The sequence below is a fragment of the Pseudopodoces humilis genome, chromosome 6 (assembly GCF_049639895.1).
Source record: "Pseudopodoces humilis isolate 2021_Gansu_Grassland_sample_001 chromosome 6, ASM4963989v1, whole genome shotgun sequence".
NCBI lineage: Eukaryota > Metazoa > Chordata > Aves > Passeriformes > Paridae > Pseudopodoces > Pseudopodoces humilis.
In genome coordinates, this window is record NC_142205.1 from 55,815,245 (window position 1) to 55,836,170 (window position 20,926).

General features: G+C 39.5%; 1 protein-coding gene across 5 annotated transcripts in view; it reads left to right on the forward strand.

The window, feature by feature from the left end:
- Positions 1–20,926, forward strand: part of ARHGAP24 (Rho GTPase activating protein 24) — a 184,909-nt gene that overhangs the window by 7,226 nt on the left and 156,757 nt on the right. Inside the window, exon 1 of one of the 5 annotated variants that reach the window (XM_088056592.1) lies at positions 1,657–1,676. The exons of 2 other annotated variants lie outside the window; for them this stretch is intronic. Coding sequence is in view for 1 of the 3 variants with exons in the window: in XM_088056593.1 (XP_087912719.1) it covers positions 11,982–11,988 (7 nt within the window). In the remaining 2 variants the exon portion in view is untranslated. Of the gene's footprint in view, positions 1–1,656; positions 1,677–11,969; positions 11,989–20,926 lie in introns of those variants that run through there. 2 more of the 5 variants (XM_014254816.2, XM_088056593.1) reach the window with 2 other exon arrangements.

The following is a 20,926-nucleotide window of genomic DNA, read 5'->3' on the forward strand; positions in this document are numbered from 1 at the left end:
AAATCTGTGTCTTGATGCCAGCAGCTTCCTTAGGTTGGGTTTTTCTCTTGGGGGTCACAACTAAGTAAGCAGGAGGAAACTCAAAGAAGGCACACATTGTAAGTAGTGTTTTTGAGTAATGAAAACTACGAAAACCAGTATCTGTAAGTGTAGGAGAACTGGTGCTTTTGGGTTGTTTAGGTTTGTTGGTATGTGTGTGATGTCTGCTGCCTAAACTTAACCAGCCATGCTCGAGTCCACTTTCTTCAGAGAAAATTGGACCTGGCTTTATGTATTCTGTGAAGATGAGAAAGCAGCCTTCGACTCTTCACATAGATATGTCAGGTGTTTAAACATCAGGAAGAGAGTGGAACTATTTTGGGGTGATAAGGAGTACACTGGTGTAAACTGTCCTTGAGTGTACTGGGGTGAAAGAAAAAAATTCAAACAGAGTAAGGAGTTCCTGGGAAGCCTTGGGTCCGCTGGGTTCGGGTGAGAGGAAGTATTAAAATAGCTGCTTTGACGATGTATTTTCTGTCAGAAAGTAACTGTATTGCTGGCTTTCATGAGGACTTAATGAGTAGGGAGATTCTTTCCTGTCCTGCCTGTTTGTCGTATGTGGACAGCTGGGAAAAATAAGTCTAGTTCTGAACCATGGGAATATTTTACAAGTATTGTAGGATGTGCCAGGACAAAAATATAATTGACATCAACGTGCTTATAGTAGGCCACTTATTATTTTCACTGTCATGATTCTGTCCTGCAATGAGTCAACTATTAATTAACTTAATAGAATCATAGAGCTGTTTAGGTTGGAACAAGCCCCCAAGATCATTGAGTCCAATTTTTGAACACCAACCACTATGTTGATTAAACCACACCACTAAGTGCTACATCCAGACACTACTTGAATGCTTTCAGGGATAGCGACTTCACTTCTTCCTTTCTTAACAGCCTCACTGCTTTTGGAGAATTTCCTAGGTTTTAGCACTGATATTACAATTATGGCCACTTGCCATGGTGATTCAGCTCCTGGATTGGTCAGCTGGTATTACTGGTAGAGTTTACCACACTGGGAAAGGGTTGTTGGCTGTGCCCTTTGCAGTGATCAGTTGCTCACTGCATGGGAGTAGTTGGTCCCTTCAAATGCCTTCTGCCAGGCATGAGGGGAGAGGGAGGCTTCTGGGAAGGAGCAGGGACAGCTGTGATGATGATGCTGTAGGCTGGGGAGCTCGGTGGTTTCTCATGCACATTCTTAAGTCTCTTGTGTTTGGCTGTTCTCCTGTTCAGCATGTGCTGCATTCCCATGTGCTGAATTCCTGCCTCTTGCTGTCAGGCTGGGCTCACAAAGCTCACGGTGCACTCAGCTGACACCAGGAAAGGACTAAAGCAGCCAGTTGACCGTGCAGCACGTGGCACGTTCAGTGACAAGACTGTTTATCACATAAGGAGATTAAGCCTGTGTGCAGCAGTGCTGTACAATGCAGTTTCATGTCGCTCTGACACCTTTCCTTGGCAGCTGGGGAAGAAGTGCAGAAGGCGAGTTGGGCATAGGCGTGATCCTCTGCCAGCACTTAAAATAAAATCCTACATTCTCTGACTCAATTCAGACGTTTGCATCATGTTCGATGGTGTCACTCCTGGGACACTGCTTTGGAGATGTTCATCTCCCAGCACTCACAGGAAGGCTCTGAAACGTGAGTTTTACCATTTCTTACTTCTGTAGGGACTGCTAGAAAAAATGGCAGATTAGCTAAAACAGCATAATAGGTATTGTTAGTCCACGTATGACTGACTACGCAGTAAGTATTTTGTATATTATTTAGGTTGCCAGTAAGTAATGAGAAAAAATATTGTTCATGAATTACCTAGTGGAAATACCCAGGAAAGGAAGTAATTTCTAGTCTGGCAAAGACAGGTCTGTGCTGCTGGGCTGTGCACCAAGCACAGCCTTTTTGGAGGGGGAAGGAAGAGTTCATTGTTCAGAAGAGATATTTTGTGGGAGGTTTTGCTACTCAAAAGGCACACTTGGGTCAAGCTTCTGTCCTACGAGCTTGGATTTCTGAGGAAAGGTTAGCTCTGGTAACTGAGTGCACCATTGTTGCACTATGAGGTACCTCATTAAGGAGCTGAATACCCTCCTATGCCTTGAAGCTGAGTGTATTTGAGCTGCAAGAACATTGCTGTTCTTTCTGTACTTTCTCCTTTGAGAAAGTTTTGAATTTTTCTTTTGAGTTGTGGAGGTGCCACATGGTGGACTACAATATATGTGACATGTCCCTGTGTCATGTTTCTCCTGTGTCATGTCCCTGAAGAAGAGAGTAATGTGTGCACAGTGTCATGTTCTGTGTTGACTCATATGGTTCATATATGACAATCAGAGGTTTGTGGTGAGAGATGGTTTGTATGTATTTTATACAAAGCAATCTTGTACTCAGAAAATCCATGTGATGCTTCTTGTTAAATCTACATCTTTCTCTCATGGAACACTTTTTACTGTGTTGCTGAGCTTCGTTAGGTATTAGGGAATTTCCTAGAAACATAAAAATCAAATAGCAGATTTGCATGGTGAGATTGACAGTTTCAGACAATATACACTGAGTGTTGTCCATAGCATAACAGTACAGCAGTCTTGGATGCTAACTTGGAAAATATTTAGTGTGGAGCTGGTGGTAGGAAGGCCCTCTGTAGATTAATGTGAAATTAGTGTCTGTGCTTATAAAATAGGATGAAAACTTGAGCTTGGAAACAAACCGTATGTGCTGTTGGAAGTCTAGAAAAAGTAGATTTTTGTATGTTTGTGTGTTTTCAGAAGCACTAAAAACACAGCTTTTTTTGGCATCTGCTATATAGATTGCAAGCAATGAAGGGTTGAAGTCTTATCACAAAACCAGAAAGATGATTTATTGGAAATGTCAAGAAATCAATCACAGACCCTAATAGGCCAGTTAAACAAGCTTTTCAGTTTGGGTATGTTTAAAAGCAAGGAGGCTTGAATGGTTCTTGTTGATAAACTTGGATGCCTAGACAGATTGCTTGGAAACTGATATGAGCAAATAGTTTGTTCTGAGACTCATTGAAAGTGGAATAAAAAGAAAATGTTTTTTGGCTAGTCTGTCATTTGCAGGGTTTTTGGGTTGGGTTTTTTTTTGAGGCTAATAAGGTAGGAAAAGTAAAGTAGTGTGGAAATTGGGACACGATTCTGTAATGTTCCCACCTTTAATGAGCCATTCAAATTTAGCAGAGCTCTTTGGAGAATGTTTTTAAGTGCTAACATGTCATATTTTGGTGGTGGTAGTGCTGAAACACCTCTACAGAACAAATGGGTTTTTAGCTGATAGCCTGTGTGAAAATATGCTAGTATTGACCAAGCTGTTCTGAAAAGGTTACAGAATTCTAAGAGAGAAGATACTCATTTGGCATCCTGAGACAAAAGAGCACAGGCTTGGAGTGATGGCTCGGAGTGCTCTGAGTATTATTTTTTGCTGGCACTGTGTAATATACTTCATGACATATGTTAATATAATTGTCAATTGTTTTAAATTGCCTTTGGAATAATAATAAAAAAAAGCTTTACCATTAAGTGGCATCTCTCATTAAGACCTTTGGGCTCCTTTGTAACATTAGAATGGTTGTTTATTTTTCATAATAAACATGAATTTTGTGAATCAGTAAATAAGGGATGGGAAAACTTCTTATAGTAGGTGTTCTAGAGATGGGGGAATAATGCTGAAGTACTTTCCTTTGAGGTGGGTAGTGGGGAAGAGGGCCTTGGTTTTAAACATATACACAGGACAGGATTGAATAGCCTTGGTAAAGTGTTCTTTTTCAGATAAGAAGTCCACAGGCAAGGTGGCAGGGATTTTTGTTGCATGTTTTGTGTTTGTAGATGCATCCGAGCTACTTTAGCTTAGAGATCCTCAAAATACAGTCCTAGATATGTTGTTGCCAGTTTCTGCTAGTTGCATTTAGTCTTAAATTTGGCTTTGTGAGTAAATTAAAACTTTTTTGTTTGACTTGGCACTATTTCAACAGCTAACAAATGACTTTCAGATGTTTGTGATTGATTGTTGTTGCCATATCATTTTACTTTTTAGCATTATGTATTTTCTTAAGTGCAGTCTAAAAGTGCTTAATTTTCTAGTTGTAATGTTTTTCTACAAATTTATCTTTTGTCACCCATTGGTCTGCCATAGGCAATGCTAGTTTCCTCTGGGAAAATCTTGTAAAATTACCTTGATTTGCAGAGAGATAAATTAGTGTGGCTGTCTGCAAAATAATGTGTCAGAATAGGGTTCTACAAAACTCTGCTGAAAATGAATTGTGGAGTCTTGAAAACATATTACAGGAAAAGTAAGACACTTCAAGTTGCCTCCTTGAAAAGTGTCATTGTTGAACTGTTTTAAAAATTGTTATTCTGGTTGTCCATACAGATGAAAAAAAATAATGGAATTATGGATTATGTCATTTGCAGAGCTGAAGGTGGGCAGGAATCGCCTTAGTAGTAGAAAATCAGTAATTTCATGTCTTTCCCAGATTTTGTACCACTTCACCTTACTAAAGCTGGCACTTACTGCATTTGCTTCTTAATTGTCATGCTCAATGTTATTTAGTAGTATGAATGTGTGACTCTACACTGCTGTTAAACTTTTTAAGGCATTTGTGAAAAGGAAATAATAAATGTGGACAGTTTGCGAGTGTTCCCTTGAAGGAAAATAAATTCTCAACAGTCAGCAGACACTGTAGTGTAGTGTTATTGATCACAAACACCAAGCACAACCAAGGAAAATACTGTATTTTGTCTTGCTGTGGAAATTGGGAAAACACTGTTTGGTTCAGGGTGGTATTTTACAGAAATGCTTCATTAATTTCAGCATGTAGGACGGGGGAATGGAAAGTTAAATAAATTACCAATGATCTTAAGTGTTTTAGTGCCTTGAGAATTTTCTTAAAGGCTATGGTGAACTTGAAACTGCTGCTTTTTCTTGTGCAATGATGAAAATGGGTCCCCCATTGTTTCAATTAACCATCCATAGTTTCCTGTTTTCTTATTACAGGACCAGCAAATGAAATGTTACAAGTTAGGATATGGTGCAAAGTTTTAAAAGCCACATAAATAGGCTTAAGCATAAAAAAAAAAATAAAATATATATATATATATAAAGTATATTAGTCACTTCTCGATTACTAATTTGTGACTAAGATCTTCAGGATAATTTAGTCTTTTTTGCAGAGTTGTGCTAACTTTGTGGTGGGTTTTTTGCAGCTAAAATGGACAAACTATATCAGGAAAGTTTTAGTTGCTGTCAAAGTACAAAAAACTCTCGTAAGCTTGGTGTGATGGCTCAATATGATACAGTATAGTAAGAACAGATTTTTCTCATCCTTGACTGGCCTTTTTATGGGTGTGAAGGGCTGGCAGGTGAATAAAGTCTTCTGCAGATGACAGAGGACAAGATTCCAAGGATCTTTGTAACTACCTGAGAGATGGTTTTAATTGCAGACTACATGTATGATGGACCAGAAGAAATAATATTTCATTACTGTGTGTGTTCAGTCAGGTGATGTACTGGGCACAGGTTTAACACAGGAGAGGGCTCTGAGCATTTCATGAGGAGGTTTAGGATATGTTTTCATGTGTGGTGAAATCATGGGCCTTTTCCACTGAGCACCTCCTGTTCTCTGTAGCAGGGTAGGTATAGAAGTTAGGTGTGGATACTTAGTGCCTCCAGCATTTTTTTTTTGGACTTACTCTTGTTCAGCATGTTGACCTGCTGTAAGGTTGGTGGCAGCAGCTCCACGATCCATACTATTTTACCAATATATCTTGACACATCTTTCTTTCAAAGAAAGGTATCACTGTTGGACTTAGTATTGATGCTGTTACCTGAAGTGTTGCTGACAACACCACTGTCGTGGTGTTCTGCTTGCATGAGGAGTCTGGTTCATGACCAGAAGTTCCATCTGATCTGGAATAAAGATTAATCATGTGAGCAGAGTAAAATGATCTGAGTATTGAGGCAGTAGTGAGTTGAAAAATGTGCAACACAGTTTTATGGTAATTCCACTTGATAGCGACAATCTGCAGACCGAAAGAGGAAAACTTCCTGCAAATAAAGTAATGCAATTCATGGAATACAAATTATTTTAATTGTTCACAGGTAAAAATGCTTATCATTACTGCTGTTTTGTCTATCAGACATCCACAGGTTTCTTCATATGCTTAAATCCTTTGGTTTTGGACTGGTACAGGGTAGGTGATGTCTTAATACAAAACAGTACAAAAATAGGATGATTTCTTTCCATGGTGTGGAATTAATTAGTGAGACAGTTTAATTACCATTTTATTACTGTCAGCTTTGGGTTTATGGAATTGTCAACTCGATGACGAAAATGTTTGAGTACTATTCAGGGCACCTTTTTATAGTACAAATTTGAATGGAGGTATAGAGCATGGAAAAGCTGAATTTGTGTTGAATGGTGTACATTAATTTCTGCCTCTGAACGAATTACTTGACGCAGGAGTAGTTCTTGGAGGCTTTTGCTGTGCAGCAGGAAGGTGGGACATGTTTTTGTTCTCTGAACAAGAGGCTATTTGCTCACTCAGGCTTGTTGTGGGACGGTAACTTTGGTTTATGTTGCTGCCAGTGATAATCCTGATGTATTTCCTGAGCCATAGATTTGTGTGCCTTAGTGAGCCAATGTGTGTCATCCCCCCTTTAAAGTTGTTTTTGCTCCTTGTTGTTTGCACCCTTCCAACATTTGCGGAATGTTTTGTCTTCTCTTCTGTCAGGGTGTCAGTCCAACCAAATGCTCATCTCTGTTCCCTGCCCTGAATGCCTGCCAAGCTGTCTTTGTTGTTTCCAGTGGAAAAAAATGGAACTTGGTAAACAAGATGTTGATGTATTGATACAGTGTGTTATTTTCCATATTGATTTGGAAAGCAAGTTTGCAAATAGCTTGTTATATATTACCACTGTTAGGGAACTCTGTGGAGAAAAAAAATCTATATTTATTCTGTATTCCTTCCAGGCTCTTTTTATCAGAGAAGGCAAATAGTATTTTTCAGATGTGAATCTTGCAAGAAATAGGTTAGAGTTGCAGTGTCTTCTCTGTTAATTCTGTCCTTCAAATGTAATTTTTGCAGTTCTCATGACGATCAGATTGTCTTATAAATCTTAAAGGCAAGCTGTCTGTCAAAGAACAATCACCTCACTGCCTCGGGATAGGAAGGGAAAATTCATATTAGTTTTAACAGAATCTGTGTTTTGCAAATTCCAAATTACCACTATCTGAGCCTTCTTTTTTTTTCTTTTTTTTTTTTCTTCAAGGACTCTAGTACAGCTTGTTATAGTTTTGCTTTGCAGATTTAAACTTGAATGGGCTGCTTGAATGGTAGGTTCTTCTGGAAATCTGGACCATTTACTGGAGGTGAATTATGCTAGGATGCTCCCCAGGTCCCAGACATGAGATAGCTCTTGGGAAACCCAGATTCCTTGTCAGTCTCTCAGGAAATGTCATGGTGCTGTGAGAGCTACTTATGTTCTTTCCTTACAGGAAAAATAAAGTAAAATTCTCCAGTGAACTGTAATAAAGATGATAAAACCATCTTTGTTCTGGAAAGCTGTGTTGAAATCTTAGAACTGTTTCTGATTTTTTTTTTCCATTCCATTGTGTGGTGTGCTGCTTATAATGGGATTTTTTCCAGCAGAAATTTGCTCCCCTTCCCTCCTCTTTTTTCTCTGGTGGTAGCGTTTCTTCAGTGTGTATTTCTAAACTAATTCAAATAATTTGGGATTAGAGTTTAGGGCATCTCATACATATCTGCCAGAGAGAACTGGAAGTCATGTTAAAAATATTTAGCTGTCATGATATCCAGATGTGTCTAGACCCTCCTTTGTCTATCAGCTGTGGTGACAACATCTGTTTTCTTCTTTTCCTTTCACTTTGTGTTGTTCACAGTTGAGTAATTCGATGGACAAATTGTGGCATAGTCCTCTGTATAAACCGTGACACAGGGACATGGTCAGGTTCCCCTCAGCATCTCCCTGAGTTGAAGTTAGGTTCTGCCTGCACACAGGAGCTGTTAAGTGTGGCACCTCTTCATGCTGTTGGGTTCCTATTTGTACAATCATTGCTTGATTTTGAGAGCATGTTGTAAACTAATGTAATAGATAATAGAGCGTGTATTCACTTTGAGGATAATGGAATGTATCTGAAATGATGAGTTTAAATGAAAAGTAGGACTCGGATTCAGGTTTGAGATGAGAAAAGCCTGAGAAAGGTGAGGGGCTGTTGACAGTGTGCTAAGGCTCAGTAGGAATGCAGTCATAATTGCACTTTTAACAGTCTTAAAATGATGCTTCTCATCTTCTCGGGAGCTCTTATGTGTACTTGAGCTTGTACCTGGATTTGGTAGTAATTCACATACAGAAATTTACTACTAGGTGATTTCCACGACAAATATATTTACTTTTTTTTATTTATTGTTACTTAATTTCTGTTGTGCCATTTTCTGCAAAAAACTGTGCAGCCATGACTATGGTAGATCTTGTCACTCTTATTATGGAAGCAGCAAATGAAAATGCCCTCTTGGGACAGCAGGCAAGTTTGGGCTTGGTTTTTTTTTTTTGTTTTTTTTTGTTACCAAAAATGTGCATTTTTAGCTCATTACGCTTCTTGGAGAAATGAACCACTTAGCATGGACAGGAGGATTTTCTTACACTGTTCTTTCTGCTGTACAGGTCTGTCAGGAAGTGGGGACAGAAGGTGGACTGGTTTTAGCTTCCCTGCCACTGTTTGAGAGGGGCAGGTGGAGTTTTAGCCCAGCCTTCTTTACATTTCTGCACTGTTGAACCAGGTGTGGAGCCGTGAAGGGCTGAGCACAGCTGCACAGCTGTGCCAATGTTATGCTTGGATCCCCTGCGTGGGTGTTTGTGCAGGAAAAGCTGTGTGACTGAGCTGGATAAAAGAGCAGTAACCAAATAATTGCCTAGTAAATTCCTGGGAATGTATTTCCCTTGTACAAAAATATTTACAAAGGGAATGTTCATTGCCAGTTTTGAGCAGAAGAAAACAAATTGAGGTGAAATTACAAAAGAAGAATTTGAAGAGGGGGGAGGGCAAAAGGACATGGGCTTCTCTTCCACTTGCAGTTTCTTGTATCCAGAAAATGAACCTAGCATAATTTATAAAAGGCCTCATTTCCATTTGTTGAGATGAGTGAGGGATGGGACCACTGTGCTATTTAAGATGATTTATTGCTCAAGTAAGCCAGATAAGATATGTCTCAAAGGCACGAGGTTTGGAGAGAAGCAACAAGTCAGCCATAGCTCAAGGTGGTCACTGGTTCCTTCTTCACACAGCAATATATAGCATTTTGGTCCAATAGGCAGTTAACAGAAAGCTTGTATCTACTTAATAACCTATCACCCTTGCTTAATTTTGCTGCACTGCATCTGTCTTTTAGCCAATAAACTGATAGGTCACATACCCATGCACACCTCTATTATAGCTTCTAGATCCTTAGCCTACCCTATGAATCACATTATTACAGTTTGAACCTCTCACTATTTTACCTAATATAGTTTTTTACTTACTTGAAGTATATTCTTACTTACAACTATAGGAACATAAGTTTATAATTTTGCTACTTAATGTCTGTGTACCTTTATCATTACATTGACCCAAGTTCTTTCCAAGGCTGCAGATTGAACCCTTCAGAATCTGTGGAAGTTTCTATTTTTCCATTTTCCACATCCATTCATCCTAGTTTTTCAAAATGTTTTTTTGAATAACTAAAAAGAACCTCCCAAAACAAGCCTACCATAACACTCTATAAAGCTATTAAAAATAGTTAAAAAAAAGAAGCTATTCAAACTTTACAGGCTGTTCAACAAGCTTTAAATAACAATGTAAATTATTGCAGGTGTAATTTTTCAAAGATTTGTTTAGTGAGTAAAAGATGTCTTTTTATCTTTTTTTTTTCTTTTTTTTAATTAAAACTGCTTATTGGATCTTTTCCCACTCTGCCAGAAGAAAACATTTATTAATGTCGAGCCTAGGGATAACTTTGGTGCAGTCTCTACAGAGATCTGATAATAGTGATGGAAATTAAGTAGAAGTGGTTCTGGTGATTTAGCCCTCCATGTCTTGCACTTAGCTTTAAAACTGTTTTTCAGTGAGTTTTGGTGAAGGTTCCAGATGAATTCAGTCATATCTATCTTGTCAGTGGAGTTGAGAAGGAGCAAGAGTTAGCAATGCATAGATAACTTGTCAAGGATTTTGGAAATAAACATATGCAACTTCTTCATTAGCTGTCTGTCTCAGTGTGAACAGGATTATCTGCATGGCTAAATCAGTAATACTAGCCATTTTAATGTGCTTTGTTTATGTGAATTGTCCCAGTGAAGTGAATGTATGTCTGATAAGAAATATTTTACACTCTTCAAATATCATAGTGAACATGTTCTTGAAAATGCAGTGGTAATGATTGAACTTTCAGACTATTCACAAGATTTTTGTGCCACTGAAGGCAGAAATGCCTGCTCATTTGGAGAAGTTTCAAACATGTTCTGTGTAAGGACTAAAGCATCAAGTCACAGCATGGGTATACAGAATTCTGAGTAATCAGCAAGTACTACAGCAAGGTATCTCATGAAAAATTTACTTCTGCTTCCAAGTGTCAAAACTATTTCCTTACAGAAATAGCAGAGTTTACAGATAAAACTAGTTCCTGTCAAGCTGTGTACCAAAGGATGGAGCTCCAGAAGAAGTTGTTCACCATTAAATAACTTCTAATTTGTAGAAATCCTTTCAGAATAGGGAGGAAAATAAACCTGTGAAGCTGGGACTTAACTTTGCTTTTAATGTTTTGGATTTGGTCCCTGTTATGTTAATATTTGAGGACAGACTAAACATTGTGAAAACTAAACATAGATCCTGCCTGCAACACCAATTAAAACAAGAAAGCCACCTACACTTGGTGGAAGTAATGACTTCTTTTCACAGCAATAAGCAGAAGTTACATTAGCAGTGGATGTACAGAAATTATTTTTCCTATGCTGTAACTATTCAAAAAATAAAATGAGTGGATTTTATTTACTGGTGGCTGAGACTGAGGACTGCAAATGCTTGTGCTTTTGATTGCCCTCTTGGTTAAACATCTTGTAGGCTTGTCTGTCTTGGGGGTGTTGGGAAAGTGATGGATTTAGTCCTTTTGTCTTGGGTTTCCTAGGGCTTCCAGTACTGAGAGGTGTACATTCTTTTCCCTTTTGTCTAATTTCCTCCCTTTGAAGTGAAGATCAGGCTTCCATTGAAAGCAGAGGTTGTCCAGATATGTGGCATATGAACATCTGACTTTGAGAGTACATGAAAGGCTTTTATTAGTTTCTTTTAAAGTTTCTGTCTCGTAATATCATTTTAAATCACACTCTGAAATGAAATCATAATAGTTGCCGCCTAAAGATTCCTTGTTGTAAAAAGCTTAATGCCTTATGTACTGGATCTGTCAAGGCCTAGCTGAGATTTCAGCTGCATTGTCTTCCATATGTTTGAAAAAAACCCCTCCATCATCTGCATCCAATTTAGCAGAGAGCTGGAATGCCAGAAACATGTTTTTGTTCCTGATGAAATATAACTGCAAGCACTCTGTGAGCGAAAGCATCACATTGGAGTTGTTCCTCTGTCTGTGCAAAGCGGAGATGTCCAAGTTCTAGCTGATTTTATTTATTTGTAGGTTTTGGTCTGTATCTCTTTGGTGTGTGCAGTGAGCCCACGACGAAGCCATCGGGTCAGCTGTGGTTCCACTTAGCTCTTGGTGTAGGGCAGAGGAGCCCTGCTGCTGCTGCTCTGCTCCTGCTGCAGGTATTCGTGTGGGGATCTCCCGTTCTGAATGAGCCGGCTGCTTCTGGAGCCTTCTCCCAGATCCTGGCAAAGGACACTTGGTGATGTTTGCTATCTCAGTGGCTGATACTTAGACTCTTCAGCAGGCCTTGGTGCACATGGTAGGTAAGTGATGCTGCTCTATTACAGTGCCTGGTCACAAACAGCAGCTGGGTTAGCAATTTTCCTGCTTGTTTTGCTGAAATACATGTCAAATTTCATCATCCTAAGAGGAAAAGTGTGTTCGTGCTTGTAGGCATTGGTGTGTTTAGTATGTGTTTTGCCCAGATCCCTTTACCAGCCTATTGCTGTGAAGCTGAAAGCCTTCCACAAGCAATGTCTCACATCTGTTATCTGTGTTGGATTGTTTTTCTCTGTGTCAACTTGAAAAGTGTATGTACAAAGCGATTTTTTTATTTATTTGAAACTTTCAGGGCATTTGACTGTTTTCTTAGGAAATGCAAGGTCAAATAAATGTTTTTGATGAATCTTGCTGTTTACACTTAACAGCTCTGAAGCGGCACCAGCAGTATTATGTCTTCAAAAAGACAAAGGCCTTAGGAATAATTGAAAACAAAAAAGTGAAGAATTAGAAAAGTTTTGCCAGAGCTAATATAAAAAGAGAAGTCAGGTCACAAGATGATAATCAGGGCATCTGTTCTGCAAACTCACAAAGTGTGAAGTTCTTTGTGTTTTCTAGAATGCCCAACTGTTGCTACAGTGCTGTCTATTTGCACTGGCTAATCTGTTTTGTTAAAAGGTTAATTATCTGTTTCCATTTGTAAAGGTTGAAATATTGTCTTGAGAGCCACTGTGTCTGTTGGAAGAGAGTCTGAAAAATCCTGTTCCATCTGCATCTGTTCTAATTAAACTTGGTTCCTAAATTCAGGTGAATGATGGATCAAGCTGATAAACCAGTCAACTCTGTGTAAACATTGCTTTCTATGGGGTTGATATCTAGAGATTTGACCTTCTTGGAAGGTAACTTAGAAGAGCAGAGTTAACTTTCAGATCATTGTCTGAGCAAGAGCAGATGAAAAATTAAGGGTGAAGTTAGGGTTGCAGATATGGAGAAAACTGAAGTATGAAGTTACTAGGAGGCTGGATTAATTTAATTGCCTTACACTGGCTTTTGTGCAGTGTCTGTTCTAGAGGTTGGCTGTGACTATGATTCCTTGGGAAAAATTGTCCATAACTGGTAGTTGTAAAATAATAAAAGTCACAGTTGTAGGTTTCGCCCAGCTCTACTGAACTGGCTTTGCAAATGGAATGAGCTGTTGTGCTGATTCTTTTAGCAGTCAGCTCATGTAATTCGTACTTTCCAGAATGTGCCTTATTCTGCAAAAAGAAATCCTCAAACAATCTGTGCTTTGGCAAATAAGGAGGTGCTTGAGTTTGTGAGACATTGATTTAAACTTCATCTGGTTTCCTGCACTGATGAAACATGTTGCTTTTGAAATGTGGGATGGTGTTGGTGCAGGTCACAGATAAACTGAAGGTTACAAGCAAGGCAAAAAAAGATGTCCTTTTCTTCTTTGAGAAAATAAAGAACAAAAAAATCAAGAAAGCAGCAGTGCCGAGCCATGATGGTCATACGGAGAGAGATGGGGCATTTTTGGGATGTGGATGGCAAGGCTTCTCTGATGTTTTGACTACAGTAATGTGAAATAGTAAGCCCTGTCTGACTGGAGGTGATAACCTCCTTTCCCTTGGGCACGCTGATGTTATCCTCTGCAGACAGTGAGTTACATAAAACACAGACTCTCCTGACTGTGCAGGGAGTTAATAAGAAAATGTAGATTTTGTTCTTGATGCTATTTTATGTTGTTAATGACCTCTGTTGTTCACAGCAGGAGAAATTGATACTCTCAGGATACCTTGCCTCCCTTAAATTAGATAAATTGAATAAATTGAACTCTAAATATGAATGTGTTCACCACAGTCTCAAACTGGCTACAGATCCAGGACCTGCCATCTTTGGATTATTTTTCTTCTGCTTTTGCATCTGTTTTTCTGAAGTGTTAGTCCTAGTTAATGTCAGTCTCTCTTTTTGTAGCCTGCCTAAAACCTGGAGAGTACCCAATGTTGTTTGCTACTAGTTGGTGCTTTTATTAAAAAAAATAAAAATAAACCAAACCAAATGTTTTCCTTAAGTTTTGTATAGGTAAGTAGCATGCACATGTTTGCTGTTTTTGAATTCTTTTAGGTGAATAATGTAACTTGGTTTTTCCTTTTTTCATTTTGAGTGCAGCAGTGTCAGTAAAAGATGATTTCATGTTTTCAGCTGACTTTCAGGTCCCTGAAGGTAACCAGTAACTTGCTGAAGTGTTTTTGTCTTTACTTCTGCTTCTCCTTCAGCTCCCATTGCACAGTAGTGGCCAGAAAGAGACACATGAACATAAAATGCTTTTAGGGAAGGCATGTTCACCTTCTAATATGGGTTATGATGGTGGAGTGTGAAGATTGTGGATGCAATACAGCAGAGTTGGCTTTGCTTTTAATGGTTCCTTCAGTACAAGCTGGAAAAGTATTAGCATCCATGCACAGATTGACCTTTTAAAGGATAAGGACCCCATGAGTTTATTCCATTGCCCCATATGAATGCATTTTAGAGTTGAAGGATAGTGTTGGTGCTGATTTAGGAATTCAGGGACAGTATTCACTTCGCTTAAAGTTTTACTGGAAAGGGCAGTGCCACGATGGGGTTATTTTTCATTTACTAATACATGATAATTTTTCATTTACTAAAACAATTGAGGTGGCATGATATACACACTGCTGCTTTCTGAAATACATAGGGAAGGATTGTGGACTCTATCTTTCTGTTGTAAACTTAGTTTTAAAAAAGTGAAATGTTATTTTTTTAAGTATGAATTAATGCCTTTTCTGGGCAGAAGATGGAAATGTCATCTCCAAAGTAATGGTGCTTATTTAGAGTTGGCTTTTTCAGTGGAAAGACACACATCTGCTTTTAAAAAATGTGACTATATTGTCTCCAGTATTCTAGCATGGAAATTTATGTCAGTATGGTTAATGTTTTTAAGTGACAGAGGCAATTACCATTTACATAAAACATTTCTGAACAGCATTAAAACTATACTGATTCCTGTTTAAAAGTAGGTCTATTTAAAGTTTAGGTCCTGCTGGGGTTGGCAGGCAGAGAGGACACAAATCTTGGCTCTAGTACTAAGTTTCGTAGGAATGGAAGCAGATGCACCTCTGAAGTTGCCAAGTTTGAGCCTTTGGTTCTGACTTGCCCGTGTTTATTTGAGTTGGGAAAGCGCCAAGATACTTTCTGAGGTTGGGTGGGTGCTCACTCCCTGTGTGCAGTATGTGCCTACCTGCTTAATATGCATGTACTCCTCTGGATGTATCCAGGACAGCAGGGGGAAATGGGCATGGTAGTGCCGAATTTCAGTGCCAGCAGGGGCTGTAACTCTGTCAGTTCCACTGGGGCAGGATGCTCCCACCTGCACATCTGTGGTGCTATGATCCTTCTGGGGGACACATGGAAGTGCAAGAGATTTGCTTCAGAGGGATCTCTCAGCAGATCACCAAGTGCTGCTATTACTTGAACTTTGTACTGAGAGGGATAAACATTACAGTGTGCACAACAAAGCAGAGGAAGTAATTTTGCATGAAATGTTCATAGCAAATACGTTCAAAATAAGTCCATGAATTTCTGTTTGTCAAATGTGAACTAATGTAAGACTTAAAAGGTCATTGTGGGCTGACTTGAGGTGGGTTGAGCCTTCCTTTGTTTCCCCTGAGGCTTCTGTGGAGGCACCTAGAGATAAGGTTCCTCCTGCTCTGAACATCTGAGTATCTGAGAGATGCTGCCAGCCAGTACTTGCCGTATTAATCTTTTTGCCAAAGTTGGGACTTAGCCGGGACTACATTTGCTCTGACCAAGAGAGGAGTTTGACGTGTGGTGCAGGCAGCAAATACTTGTCTTTCTTCCTCCCACTCTCCAGCAACTACAAACTCTTTCTGCAGACCCTGTGAGCTCCTTTGATTTGCAAGTACTGCAGCAGATTTAGGAGGAGACTTTTGATGCCGTAGACAAACTGGAATGTATTTTTGCTGCTTGGCAGCATATTGAGTGAATGTCACTTATAGCATCTTAATTCTTTTGGTCAATTTTACAAGGAGTGTGCAAGGCCTGAACTTCTGTGAATTGGACAACATGCAAAGTCTTGTTGTGTTTGGTTTCCTAAAAAAGCATTCAGCCTTGTTTCATTCTCAGTGATTCACTCTCAGAGGACTGCTGGCATCTGTACTCAGATGTCTTTTGCCACCAGTCTTTGAAAACAAAGAGTAGTGCTAGAGATTATTTTTATACTTTGAGGGATCATCTATTGAGATCATGCTTGAGCACAACTCTTAATTCTTCTGTAAGTGAAGCCAGTATGTGCTGAAGTATTCACCACTCACATGTGGGAATTAAGTTACTCGTAAGCTGTCCTTACGACCACTTTCTCCATGTAAAGTATGAAGCTGTAAACAGGGTTTATGTATTTCCAGTGTCAGATATTCAGAGGCAGCATTACCCTTTGGTTGGAAGAAACATCTGGGACTTGGAATATCTTTCAGCTGTTCCAGATGCTGCTTTTGACTTGCTTCCTGACCTTTTCACTGCTCAGTATTTCAGTTCCTGAGACTTGTCAGCTGTTCTGCATTTTTTTGTCCATCTTGCATTACTTGACCCTTTCAGCTATCAGAGGCTCTCTATTGCCTTGTCTGTAGTTTTTTTAAAACTTCTTTAGACAGTTATAGCTGATCTTCTACTGTGTGCAGTTTGCCTCTAGCATTGCCAGTTGTGCAGAAAAAGACACTTGAAATGGGAACCTGGACAGAAACCTGGAAGGTTAAGGACCACTCCATTCTAATCATATAATAGTTTTGAGTTGGGAGGGACCTTTTAAAGGTCACCTAGTCCAACCCCTCTGTAATGAACAGGGACACCTTCACTTTTCCAAACGTGTTGGTTGCAGCAACCTTGTCTTGAACTGTGTGCTACCATGTGAGGAAAAAGCTGAGGAGATATATACATAAGGGGTAACATGCAGAAATATAACAGAGATAGTGTTATCCTTGAAGTTGTTTCTGAAGTTCTTCAAAGCCCTTTCCTGTGTCATGACGTTTTGCAGCCACTCCTAAATCCGGTATGGTATATCTGTACTTGAGACATGATACCCAGATAGGTTGTGTGCAAATGTCTGCCAGTTACATAAGTCTTATACATGAAGATGAAATGAGGTGAAGTCCATCTCCTCCCAAAATAGTTAGTGGAATTAGGAAGTGACGGTGAGAATGAAGTTTCCTTTCTAGGTGTCAGAAGAGAATCTGTGATCAACAAATTGCTCTTAGCTTTGTAATTTTGTTATAGCTCCTGCTGGCACAGCAGTAGTGGAAGGACAAGAAAGAAGAAAGCTGTTGTATGGATTTACACAGAATAGGACTGAATGGCAAGGGCAGCAAAAGTTAAAGCTGTGAAAATTACTCCAAATGCCAATCTGACAGTGTGATGCTGCAGTAACAGAAGAGCTGCAATTGCTTTGCTTTTACAAAACTATGCATGTTTACTACACTAGTCATTATCACAGAAAATAAATATGCACATGCAGAAGTGGATGTTTTCAAAAGTGCCTGACCAAATTTGTTAACTAATTTCTGTTGTTATTCACAGGAAGCTGAATGTCTTCTTATGTTATTTATAAATCCTCAAGTCCTGTTTTATTTGGGCTGTTTATAGCTATGTTTGAATTCCTGTAAGAAAACAGTAGACTTGTAAAGGTTTGGTCTAAGAATATGTGTTAGAAGGTTCTGACATGAAAATGCAAATCAGGTACTAAAGAGTTTGGCCAAGGCCTCAATTTTCTGGCAGAATTATTTGGTCTTGGTTTTTGAACTGATCCCGAAATGTATTGAAAAGTAATAGATGTCTTTCCCTCAGCTTCACCAGGCAGTGAATATCACCTGCTGCAGTTTGACTGCTGATAACACCTCTCACAGTTTTGTATTGCCTAAGGAGTAATTATTTAGGCCCTGGAATTAAAATTCTTTCAAGCAAAATATATTCAGGCTGTCCCCGTTAGGACAAAAGCGAGAGTGAGGAATGCAGAACAGCCAGATGATCTGTGCCTAGGAACATTACTGCCAGTGGTACAAGAGGTTTCTCAGATGTCTCAGAAAACCTTTTGGATAAATGTATAATGTCTGTTCTGAAAGTTTGTGAAGGGAAGCTACTGGCAAGTGCACTGCTGCAGGTTTAGGAAAAGAGCAAGACAGGAATGCTGTAAAATCTCTCCTTGCAGTGACAGAAACTGAGACATGCTCTATGCAGTATAAAAATGCTAAGCACAAGCAGGAAGTTGGCTCTCTTATTAAATATGCTTTTACCTCTTTGACATGTTTTTCCTTCCACGTGCAATATCCCTGTGACACAACAGATGAGTAGGAACCAATTTTGAAGTACCTTGATGGTGGGAAATGGGCTGATCTTCTGCTTCCTGCAGCAGCTGCTTACAAGCTCATGTCTCTGTTGCAGCAGAGATTTAGGTGTCTTGGGATGTTTCACGAGCAAGATCAGTGCTGACTGTTTTCACATGCTAAATGATTTTAAGAAGTTGCTACTCAGTAAGACTAAATCAAAAATAAATTGAAAGGTAACTCAATGGTCAGAGGCACCAACTCTGTACCTGAAAAATACCAATAAACTCAGGCACTTATGTTCTGTATAGCTTGTTGTAAGTAAGGAGAAGGGAACTCAAAACTGGACATCACTTGGAAAGAGGTGTAAGTGTTGAAGTATTAATCTAATTTTACACAGCACCATTGTGTCACAAAGACTTTTATGACTTTTGCGTGTGTATATGTGTTTCACAGATGTGTTCATCAATAACCAAGCTAATTGTTGCTGAAAAATTGTTGCTGCAGCCTCTTGCTGGCTATCTGTCCATGTGTCTGGTGTAGAGGAGTCATGTCTGTGCAGTGCTGTGTGTGCCTGCTCTTTTGTGAGAGCAAGGGAATTAGATAAGGCAGGCTGAAAGGGTATGGATCTGAGGCAGGCCCTCTGGCAGCTTCCCACATTTATCCATTTTTTGCCAGGCTGACATTGGGCTGCAAAGAACAGCATTTGAGCAGTGGCAAGGAAGAAGAGTTACTGGAAGTGAACTCTGCTGATGCTTTGCGTGCTTGAAATGTGCTATCTTGGTCATGAGAAATTTCAGTGAGAAGAAAAACATTGACTGCAAACCACCAGGGTTTCTTGCCAAACAGATCATCTTTGTGCAGTCCTGGACTATTCTTGTAACTGGGCTTGGTGTGCTTTAATGAGTTTCTCTGACTATTTCCTGGCAAAATGCTGGGATCTGGGGGAGATGCCCAATTCCATAATTCAAGTATTGAGTGAATGGTAGCTGAGGAGAAACAATTCCCTGCTTTCTGTGCCTGCTGCCAGCACAGACCTTCCACATTGGGAAGGAGAACATAAATGCAGTTAGTTGCCTTCTAGACAGACCAGTGAGAGAGGCAAGTGGTTTTATGGAAGCTGGAAAAGGTTGGATTGAGGCCAGCAGTGGTAGATGGTGATGATCTCCATGGGCCAGTAGATGTTGATGCAGAGCCAGTGTGTCAGAGAACATTTCTCATTTTGTTTGCTTTCCACTCTCGATGTCCAGACAAGCCCAGGAGAGTGAGCCCACAGGCAGTCCCAGATGAATATATTGTATAGAATTTATTCAGTTCTGGTTATTACCTAAACTGGAGGCTGGCCAAGTCAGTAGAGTTGACTCTGGCAGCAAGTACAAGTTGTGTTTCCTGTTGAGAAGATGAGTTTGAGGAATATTCTCATTTACTGCTGAAAATGCATGGCTTTCTGCCTCTTCTTATGAGACCGAAAGGACCTGGAGTATGTTGATGTAATTCCACACTTTGTCATGTGTTGTTTACATACTGTTTGCACCTCACTGTTCTCTGCATCAGTGCCAGCACCCTGATATTTCTGCAATTTATTTTTATGATCTTAGTGTTGAAACAGCTGTAAAAACAAGTAGTGAAAGTGAGCCAGCTGCTGGAATTTCTGATTCCAAGTCTGGTTTATAGCATGCAGACATTGAAAGGGAAGGACATATGAAAAACAACAAATGAACTTAATCTCAGGACTAAATGCAGATGAGTGAGGTGGCTGAATTTTTAACTGCTTAAGAGAATTGAATCACTAATGAATAAAATAATACAGCTTTTTTTTTTTTTTTTTTTTGTACAGAGCATGTCTTAATATATACTACTGCTTTGATGAAGATCTTACACTGTCCTGTGAGGACTTGGGAGCAGTAGACCAGTCATCTCTCCTACATCTCATTTGTTTTAGTACTGCAGAAATAGATGGAAATTTTACCAGACAAAAGGATGGAGATGTGTTATCATCTTGCTTGGCTAGATAAAAATCCATATACTTACTTAGTACCCTGGTGTCAGCACCATTTGCATGTGACTTTATGAAAGAAAATAAAAAAATAGTCTTTCATCCAAGCAGCTAATTGTTTTTGACTTTGGTATTTAGATTCTTGTTTATGGTCCAAGTGAAATAGGGACCTAATGTCTTTAGCACTGCAGTGATGCTCATGGATACTGTATATAAGCTCCTCCTTTGTCCCTGCCTTGAGGCTTGCCCAGGCAGCAGAGATGAGCTGATCTCCTTAGCAGTTGTGCACTAAGGAGCACAGGGCAGCCTACGGATAATGATTTTGTTCCTTTTTTCAGTTGCAGTAATTTTTCTGCTGTTTACAATGCTTTCCATAAATGTATTTGCTAAGTCACTTTCCTAAGGCATTCGGAATTCCAAAGGCATTTCCAAAGTTAGAGGGCTGCTTCTTGGCATCTACTTTGGTCCAGCCAAAAACCCAGCAGCATCTAAGAGATCCCTGCTTGTATTCAGAAAATGCCAATTACGAGTTGGGTGCATTTCCTTTTGGAGGGAGGGCAGTGTGGTCTGAGGACATGTCAGCTGGTTTGTTTTTGTTCTTGCAATTGTAACCACAGACACACAAAAAGACGCCTC